Below are 10,182 nucleotides of genomic sequence, written 5' to 3' on the forward strand. Positions count from 1 at the left end.
TTCATTAACCCAAAATATATATGGTATCCAGCAAAACACCACAACTGTAGTACTAGGCAGATTGAGTTGGTTTCATCCCAGGAGTGTTTTTGTTTTGTTTGTTCCTGACATTCTGACTGCTCCAATTACATCTCTGCAGCCAGTGCCCATGCTACCGAGAAAGAAGCGCTCATGTCTGAACTCAAAGTTCTCAGTTACCTGGGAAACCACATGAACATCGTCAACCTCCTGGGAGCCTGTACCGTTGGAGGTGAGAGGAGCTGTTATGTGTTGATTAAGGCCTTTCAATCTGGCATACCTATGATATTACGTATGATATTACATAGAATTATATAACACTCTTCCAAAATGTTGAGCAATCTATAACCAGTGGCCCCACTGCAGGTGAACAGGTAGCATTGCATGAAGCTCAAAACGAAATGTATCCTCCACACTTTCTGTATTAGATCAGTACTAGAAGTCCATCTGTGCTTTCAGGGGGAAAAATGTAATGTCCGATGGATCCAATGTAGCTATTTTGTCACAAGCTATTTTCATTGGTTATAATATTCTGTCGGGTAGAATCCTCATATATTCAAAACAGGATCAGGATTCAAATTCCAAACTTGCACGTTTTAAGCTTGTGGATCTGCTACTTTTGATGCTTTTGTGAGGTGCAGTGTAGTATGGTAAAGTAGTATATAAATATATATATTTTTATAATAATAGAATTTGGTTTCTGCCCGACAGCAATGATTTACAAAACCCACAGATGGACAGACTTACCCATGCACTTTCAGGCTGGCGTTCCTATCTGGGGCATAATGTTTACAATGTTTCCACTTCACTCTGTCTGCAGGCCCTACGCTGGTGATCACTGAGTACTGCTGCTTCGGTGACCTCCTCAACTTTCTGCGCAGGAAGAGAGAATGCTTCATTTGCTCCAAGATGGAAGAACATTGCTACTATAAGAACATACTGCAGCAGCGAGACATTGGCGGGTCAGTGTCTGGTTTTATGGCAGTGATTGATTTGCAAACTCCTTCATTTGGTCCATTTGGTTCCATTTGTACATTCCCCTGTAGCCTCCCTCCTCAAGGACCCCTGGGGTTCTCGGGACCCCACATTGAGAACCACTGGTTTATTACTTGTGCGAGCAGAGCGCAGATTGTGTATTTTGGTGGCGTCGCTCGGCCAATCAGAGCGCAAGTTGGCAGCTGAGCTTGCTGAGTATGTCGGTGGCCCCCTCGGCCAATTGGATTGGCTCCATATGTTGGTGGCGTCGCTCAGCCAATCAAGCCCATATATGGAGATTGCAGATGTCATTAATATTGGCCAGCAACTCTACATCTGACCTCAGACCCTTAGATCTCCATATATGGAGCTGACCTGTTCTGATATTACATATGTTGATCCTTCCCCATCCATCCTTCCTCTTCGATGTATCCCTTTTGACTGATACCTGTCCATTTAAACTCTAGACGGGCCTGCCCCAAAGTTATTATTGCAGCCGTGGTGGTTGTCTCAAAATCCCAAACCAAGGCACACTGTTTGGGAACCAATATAGTCAATATAGAATAGATTATAGACAAAGATTGAACAAGATATGCAGACATTTCTTGGTTACTTGTTCAGATGTTGTTTAGACAGATGCTAGGTTTGTTGTTTACCTGGAGAGAAGCTACATGGTTGTCTCTGCACTTTTCATGTGATTTTACCTATTTATTGACTAAAGTTCAACAAACACTTAATTAAGAGCGACAAAGGGAGGCGTTTTTTATTGCATCCCTCTTCCTGCAATGGACCAATGGTCTGCAAGAAAGTAAGCCAGAACAGGTTGTGCATGTAGGAATGAATGTGTTAGGAGCATGTTGCGTGCCGAGCAATCATTCCTTTCTTTACTGTAACCATATGCATAATTACTCTGGCGGTTCCTGTTTTTTGGCATGTCATTTTAGGTGAAAACATTTTCTTTATTTTTGGAGATCGACTAGTTAACTATTAAATAGCCAAACTATAAAGCTATGGCTTAAGTGGTTAACAGAACAGCTGACGTTACTGTAAGTCATTGTGAAAGCTGAGAGCTGTCCCAAAACATCTGCAAAGCAACATTGTTGCCTTACAGCATAATCTTATACTCTAGAGCACTGGTTCCCAAACCTTTTAGCCCCTGACCCAAAAGAGAAATGAGATATTTGCCCGGGACCCAAAGTAGTGAAAATAGTAGATCTACAAGCTCACAACGTCAGCTTTTTTCACTACCTATTTGTTCTAATTTGTGGAATTTATTTCTGAAAAAAAAAGGAGAAAAAAAAGAAAAACATTGGATTTAGTTAAAGGTATATTCAGTGATTTCACTCAAAAAACCTTAGGTTTCGTTTTTGGCTGTGGGACCCAGCCTTTCGTCCAATCAGGATAGAGAGTCAAAAACGAAACCTAAGGTTTTTTGACCCCCAGGGGTTAACTGGGGATAGGGAGGAACTCCTTATATGGCCAGCACACTCTATAGTAGGGAGGATTATCACAACAAAACAAAAAAATAAGTGATATTTGAATTAAGTGAAATCACTGAATATACCTTTAATTCATGAAACATTTTGCTTTTTTTGGGAATGTTTTTTTTAAATGTTTTGAAATAATAATAATTAAAAACCAAATGTAGGAAACAAAAACTAAGTTGACCCATAACAATGTGTCTGCGACCCACAAATCGGTCTCGACCCACTGTTTGGGAAACTTGGCTCTAATGCGAGGGTGCTGCTTGCTTTCTTGAACTAATCTCTAAGTTACCTTGTACCTTGTAGATCAGTTCTACATGGCAAAGCAACTAGGGGTGCAACAGTTAATCAGTCGTTTATATAAAACTATCCCTGTTTTTGGCATGTCAATATAGGGGAGAAGCTACAAGCTCACAAGTTGTACGTTTTCAGATCTGCTATTTTCACCTGTTTTTCCACGACACCGTCGTCTGAGGAGGTACAATATAACACGAGGCGCGTGCACTGTGCAGTACGTATAGGAGTATAGTGCCGGAAGGACAGCATGCTTCTATGTGGCTCTCTGTGTTCTGAGCTCAGACTCTCCACATGCTCCTCTGTGTGTCTCTGTGTGTTCTGAGCCCAGACTGCTCCTACTCCTCTCCACATGCTCCTCTGTCTGTCTCTGTGTGTTCTGAGCCCAGACTGCTCCTACTCCTCTCCACATGCTCCTCTGTCTGTCTCTGTGTGTTCTGAGCCCAGACTGCTCCTACTCCTCTCCACATGCTCCTCTGTGTGTCTCTGTGTGTTCTGAGCCCAGACTGCTCCTACTCCTCTCCACATGCTCCTCTGTCTGTCTCTGTGTGTTCTGAGCCCAGACTGCTCCTACTCCTCTCCACATGCTCCTCTGTCTGTCTCTGTGTGTTCTGAGCTCAGTCTGCTCCTTCTCTCCACAGGGACAGCAGGAGCGGCTACATGAGCATGAGGCCTTCTGTCGGCGGAGGCCCGCTGGTCAGCTCGTCCTCCGAGAAGAGACGCTCCATCCGCCAAGGCAAGAGACACACCTAATGATACTTTAAAGTACTGTCGACTACATGGATTCAAGTTCTCAGTCGCCACAACTGATTTCAGTCTTTTGGATTCTATAGAAGCTTTCTGTGAAAGCATGCTGCGCACCGAAAATAGCAGATCTTGTAGATTGGCTATTTTCGATTAGTTATAGACTACAAGTTTAGAAGCATATTCCAGAAAAATGAATGGTCTCAGAAATTTAAAAATGATTTCTTCAGCTGGTCGGCCTAAAACATCATCATTACATTTTCAGTCTTTATTTAGCTTTATTTCATGAGACTAGGGGGCAATGTTCCCTCTAATTTTTTTTCGGTCTGAGCAAACACTCAAACCTCCTGAGCAGACATCAGCAACTACTGAGCAAACATACGTCACCTTGACACCAACTATCCAAACGTTAGATAATGCGAAGTAAGCGCCCCTCACTTCACACAGGTGTGATTTTTTTTCTTTTTTCAAAATGGATTTTGGTATACGAGTGAATCAATGAATAGTTACATAAGGTTACGCAAGTTACAACATTTTTATTTTATATCAAGGTGGTAGGCTAGCAATTTTAGAAATATTCAGTTATCAGTGGTTCTCAACCTTTTCAGGCCCCCAAAGTAATCATATTTGAACTGGGGATCCCCCACCCAGACAAGCAACAGAATGGTTCCACAGATAAATATTGTGAAAATAGCCAATCTACAAGCTCGTTGTGAACTTGTAGATCGGCTATTTTCACCAGTTTGACCAGTTTTTATAGCATGGTTTGCTGATTACTTTTGATGCAGTAATGGTATTTTTTCTTTTAGAGCCTTTGAGGCATTATAAAAGTCTTAAAAGTCCTTAAATTGTCACTTCACTGTCATCTGGGGTCCCACAGGTTGAGAACGACTGGTATATGAATAGCCTGCTCAATTGTGCACATGGGGGGCATGAGAAACCGTAAAAACTTTATTGGGACACACACACACACACACACACAGTCACACACACACTAAGACCGAGTTTGTTGGTGTGTCAACTCCTATAGTTTCTCAGATTGTCGAACGTCAGCAGCCCCTACTACGCCAGATATGAGCTATTATTATATGTAGCTCTACATAGCAGAGGGATTGATTGATTGATTGAAGAAAGCTGTATTAACAGATTGGATAAATACAGAGAGAGGTTCCATATGGGACTAGACCGCTAGAGATTAATGTTAACTTCCACATGTTGTTTCATTCACAAGTACACTGGACTGCGGAGGCTTGTTGTGCTGTAGTGATAACAACAACGTTAGCTAACCAGCTAATGCGAAGCTAACGTTATTCCCCCTCTCCTTGTTGCGCACAGCCGCACTTCCATGATCCATCCGTTCGCCTTTTAAATCTGAATGTCCCATCAACGCACAGGTCCAAGGCGCAACGCGATCTTATCTGGTTCTTGGGGTTTCACACACTGACTGCACTGCAGTGCTGCCTGCTCCTTACGTCTCCACCTACATATAAGGTCCTCACTCGCCGCGCAGACGGCGCACTGGGCGCAGTATACACAGGAGGAGAGGAGAGGAGAGCAAAGAGTCAAAAAAGGAGGGGAGGAGACCTGTCTGTCGCCTCGCCTGTGTGTGTAATCTAAATAAACTGTGAAGTAAATAGAAATAAAGTGTGGGCAAATGTCGACTCGGGATAGGTATTATTACTGTAATGTAGATGATACTCGGGGGGAACACCCTTTTCTTTTAAAGAAAACTTTTTTTTACACCAGCGTCGGTGTCTGTGCGCGACAGATTTCAGTTGTGCGCGAGAGCATTTGGCCATGTGCGCGCGCGCGCACGGGCGCACGTTAGGGGGAACATTGCTAGGGGGGGGGGTAGTTGATTGACCTAATGAATTTAGTTGATATATAAATAAATAAAAACTATTTTAACACGGAGTACGCCAAACCTGGCGAAACCGTAGGGTATATTAGTACCCTAGCTAGCCTGCCAAACCCGGAATCCCGTTTTCCAAGGTTTATATTCTTTAATCCATGTTTTTATCCGATCGAATCGTTAGCTACCGTTCGTTAGCACAACAGACCAGACGATTACAGATATCTGGCTCTTCAAAGTAAGTGTTATGAGCGATAAAACCTTGGCAATACGCTATCGAGGGATTAATTAATGCTGGCGGGAATTGTGTTTTAATACAATAATCATTTTTCAAAATAGCGGGAAAAAAGCAGATTGAAGAGCACAATCTGCTCTTCAATCACAACAGGTGTGATGTGACATATTGTGAGCTTGTAGATGAGATATTTCGCTGTTTTTGCATTCAACTTGTACAACGCACTAGAAAATAGGTCTTCCTAACCCATAAGGCCGATTCTAAAAAGGCCGTCTAAATCCTAACCTAAGATTTCTGAAAAACTTCAAATATTTATATAGCAGCATCAATTTAAAAAATATATATTAATACTGTACATATCAGACTATCCCGGCAATCAGACTATTGTAGATTTTAAATACAGTAATCTAGTTAAGGAATATTAATAAATAAACAAAATGCGCTTCTTGAATATTTGATTAATCTGACAAAAACATAATCGCTAGGAAGACAATGGTGACCCAGATTTGACTGAGAGCCTGCCATAGTGCAACCTCCAGCTTTTACCAGAGGAGATTTTTTTTTTTTAAATATATATTAAAAAGGGATATATATATATATATATATATAGTTAATAGCACAGGCAGACTCTTCACATACTTGAGCATGTCTGAAATAAGTGTCAGAGCTGAAATCGACATACATATGAAATAAATGCTTAAACATGTAGCTATAGGTGTAATGTTAGACCACAGAAGTGAACCTTTCAAGCCTGATTTCTCAACTCGCTGTTTTCTGCAAGACATTACTCTATAAGCCATATCTCCAAAACTGGTTGGTCAAACTGAACAACTAATATGTCAATTTGAAGCTATGATTCCCTGCTTTCACATGAGAAAACGAAAATTCTGTCCCTCAGTCAAATTTGTCCACAGTTATGGATCGCAGCACTTCAGTAAACATGAACGTTGCCCTGGTTTTGTGTGTCAGGTGGCTCATGCAGTGACGCGGACGTTGTGAGTGAAATGCTTCAAGAGGACGGCCTCTCCTTGGACACCGAAGACCTTCTCAGCTTCTCCTATCAGGTGGCCAAAGGCATGGACTTCCTGGCCTCCAAAAATGTGAGCATTCTTTTCCCTCGTGTAAAAAATCAAGTCCATTTGGTTTGATTTATACACTCTTCTGACTTAAATTTACACATGTGCATTTTCTGCTAGTGATTATCAAATACCAAAGATTAAGCAAACCTCAAGAGGATGTAGTGCATAAATCATCAATTACAATTTACACCCAACTTGTTTCAGGGCTTGATTTCAACCTTGAGGAACACATGTCACAATGGCTGTCGCACTTACATATGAATGTGATTAATATAGTGGATGACTTGTGACACGACATGACACATCATGGCTTCTCAATGACCCATGAGGCTTAAGAAGAAAGTCTGCATGAGACGTGCTCATTTCAACCAATCGCAAGCTGTGGGAAAAAAAGAGCAATCACAGCAGTTACGTGTGTGTGTGTGTGTGTGTGTGTGTGTGTGTGTGTGTGTGTGTGTGTGTGTGTGTGTGTGTGTGTGTGTGTGTGATCCGCGGACCACCAGTGGTCCGAGGAATAATTGTTCATTCTTATCCCAAAGAGCACCTTGTTTGGATTTTACTCATCTGCCAAATAGACCAGCTTCTCTTTCTGTTGATCATGCAGCAAATATTTTATGACCATGGCAGTAAAAGCCATTCGCCTGCTCTTATCCCATTTGACCATTAAGATTCCATATCAATGGACAAAACACACCAATGTTAGATCAACAGACATGATATACAGAAATGGCAACCGTTTCCATCCACTTCTTCCATTCTCTTTTTCTCTTCGTTTCCTCCCCCCCCCCCCCTTTCCCACTTAAAAGCGTAAAGCGTGGATCCTGTTTCCACGGCTGGTCAACAGACCTAAAACGTATGTTGGAGAATGTTGAAATATTGATCAGCTGCAGACACTGCTGCACAGCCATCCCTGTGTGTATCAGTGTCAGCATCTGTGGCGACAGATTCCAGTGCGGGAACCCTAGTAGTGCATTACGTTGTGTTGAGCGGCACAAGGATGTCCAAATTTACCCCAGCACATGAAAATGAGTAAGAGATAAGTCGGATAACCATGTGTGCCTCATTTTCAGTGCATCCACAGAGACCTGGCAGCCCGAAATATCCTCCTGACTCAAGGAAGAGTGGCAAAGATCTGCGACTTTGGTCTGGCTCGGGACATCACCACTGATTCCAACTATGTGGTCAAAGGCAACGTAAGTCTGCACTGACAGGACATGACACATCACACTGTCAACATGCGTTTCCTACACATTTTCAAATGATTATTTCAACATATTTTCAAACATTGGTAGAAAACTTTCACTCATAACATAATGACTAACCCATGACCTGATGTGCCTGGCAAATCTCAAACAGCAATAACTGTTTTGACTCGATTGTACGATTGTACGATTTCTGATAAAGTGCTCAAGGCTTCCTATGTGTGTCGCACATTTGTCAAGTGTAAATCTTAGATTCTTCCTTCTAAAACGGTTAGTCCCACTCCCAATACTTGATTCTGATTGGCTGGTTACTGTCACGTGACCGTTGTAAATTTCACAGATAATCCACACCTTCAATCACTTTGTATCATCCTGCAGCTGAACTGGGGAAGGGGAGCACTTGATTGCCTTACACACGCTCATATGACTGTGAATGTGTGGCTCCAGGCAGCCCCGTAAAGACATCAAGCGCTATTCTCCCATCACATAGTCTACTTGCCGAGCATAACAAGGAAGTGTGGCTCGCTCTGGTGGCGCAAAGCGTAGCTACTTTTGTGAATTTAATAGTTTTATGAGGTTAATATTGCTATATGTTTGTAACCATTTAGAAAAGCAATAAGCCACTCGAGGCCCCAGCTTACCGGGTATTTTACAATGGCTGAGAGGATAGAAGACCCTCCGCTGCGCGTCAGGTTTACCTACGCCTCCCAGCCATTGTAAAATACCTGGTAACCTGAGACCTCTCGTGGCTTATTGCTTTAATCTACAGCTGACAATCCTAAAGTGTCTGTATAGTATTGATGTTTTTGCACACCCAGTAAGTTATCTACACTTTGCACAGTAAACGCACTAACACACACTTAATAGATTTCCTGAAGTTATTGTTCTTGCAAAACCCTATACTTAGGCTATAGTCGACCAGGGTCCCCCAGGGGTCTATACTTAAAACTTCCTTTTTCCCCCCTTCACAACAAATCTCTCTACCGAAAATACCTGATCTACAATCTCACAAGCTTAGAACCACGTACGCGTGTTCATGTGGTTAACACTATTTATCTGGTTTTGAAGAGTTTTTTAAATTGTCAGCTCAATCTAGTAGGAGTATTTATCCCCCAAAAATCATGTTTTTGCAACAAACGTTTATTTGTTTTTGCAGTGCCCCCTTTGGATGAAAATGGAATTGCTTTTGGCTCTCTGTTGATTCAACCACTCTTGACATGTGATTAAACTGTGGACCCTCCTCCCACTAACTTTGCAAGGCGATTACGACCGAATTATGATACAGACTATCACAATTCTTCCTGTGGTGTTTTAATCGGATCAGTCCAGAGATAATGTGTACCGATTTGTGTGAGATTTGGACAAAATCTGTAGGTGGAAGAGCAAAACGTATGTTTTGAAGAACATTCTAAATTGCAGAAATCTATCCTGACGCAAATGGGCGTGGCCTATATGGGGAGATGTCATGAGCCAAGGAGAATTTTAGATTTTACGACCACAGTTCAAGGGTTATAAGGCAAAATGTAAAGTGGGCTGTTATAGCGCCAACATGAGGCCGACTGAATTATTGTGTACATTAATTTAATAATTATTATGAACCTCCCCTCCAAGGTTTCTGAGGGAAAAATAAATGTAATTAACAGCGTTAAATTTGTTAAATTGAAATAAGGGCTTTGACTCCCTCTCTGTCTCTTGCATGCACGCACGCTCCATATTGTAATTAGCAGGCAACAGTGCAACACTCTCTCTGTCTCTGTTTCTAGCTCAACAGTGCCACTTTTGCACCTGTTGGTACCCTAAACAGACAGACAGACAGACATACTCCTCCTACTAATGACAAGCCTCACAGTGGAACTGTTATTTTACACCTGTACAGTGCTGTTGATGCTCCAGGCGTGTAGGCTCTGGTATGTTCCACGGACAAGGTGTCCTCTGTAAAGATATATGTCTGGCAGCAAACATGCTGTCATATAGTTATATTCTGTGTGTGTGTGTGTGTGTGTGTGTGTGTGTGTGTGTGTGTGTGTGTGTGTGTGTGTGTGTGTGTGTGTGTGTGCGCGCGCGTGTGCGTGCACGTTCACGTGTGTGTGTGTGTGGGCCTGCATACTTTTCATCCAGGTTTACGTATAGATCGGCTGTTGTTCTCAGGAATGTTGAAGTTATTCACATCCTCAGGGGAAACTCTGTTTCAGTTCATTTGTGGGTAATCAGAAAATGGTCTATTTATTTTATTTCATAAAATAAAAATATGGGATTAAGTGGTTAACTTATTCACATACCGTTAATCGGGGGAAACTCT

The 10,182-nt window shown here is 42.1% G+C and overlaps 1 protein-coding gene across 2 annotated transcripts in view; it reads left to right on the plus strand.

Annotated features, from left to right (window-relative positions):
* Positions 1 to 10,182, plus strand: part of kita (KIT proto-oncogene, receptor tyrosine kinase a) — a 39,251-nt gene that overhangs the window by 24,706 nt on the left and 4,363 nt on the right. For both annotated transcript variants that reach the window (XM_083768160.1, XM_083768161.1), the window contains exons 13-17: positions 140 to 250; positions 839 to 980; positions 3,413 to 3,507; positions 6,572 to 6,702; positions 7,752 to 7,874. In XM_083768160.1, the coding sequence (XP_083624286.1) occupies positions 140 to 250; positions 839 to 980; positions 3,413 to 3,507; positions 6,572 to 6,702; positions 7,752 to 7,874 (602 nt within the window). The remainder of the gene's footprint in view (positions 1 to 139; positions 251 to 838; positions 981 to 3,412; positions 3,508 to 6,571; positions 6,703 to 7,751; positions 7,875 to 10,182) is intronic.

This window comes from Protomyctophum parallelum, assembly GCF_964188405.1.
Source record: "Protomyctophum parallelum genome assembly, chromosome: 6".
NCBI classification, from domain to species: domain Eukaryota; kingdom Metazoa; phylum Chordata; class Actinopteri; order Myctophiformes; family Myctophidae; genus Protomyctophum; species Protomyctophum parallelum.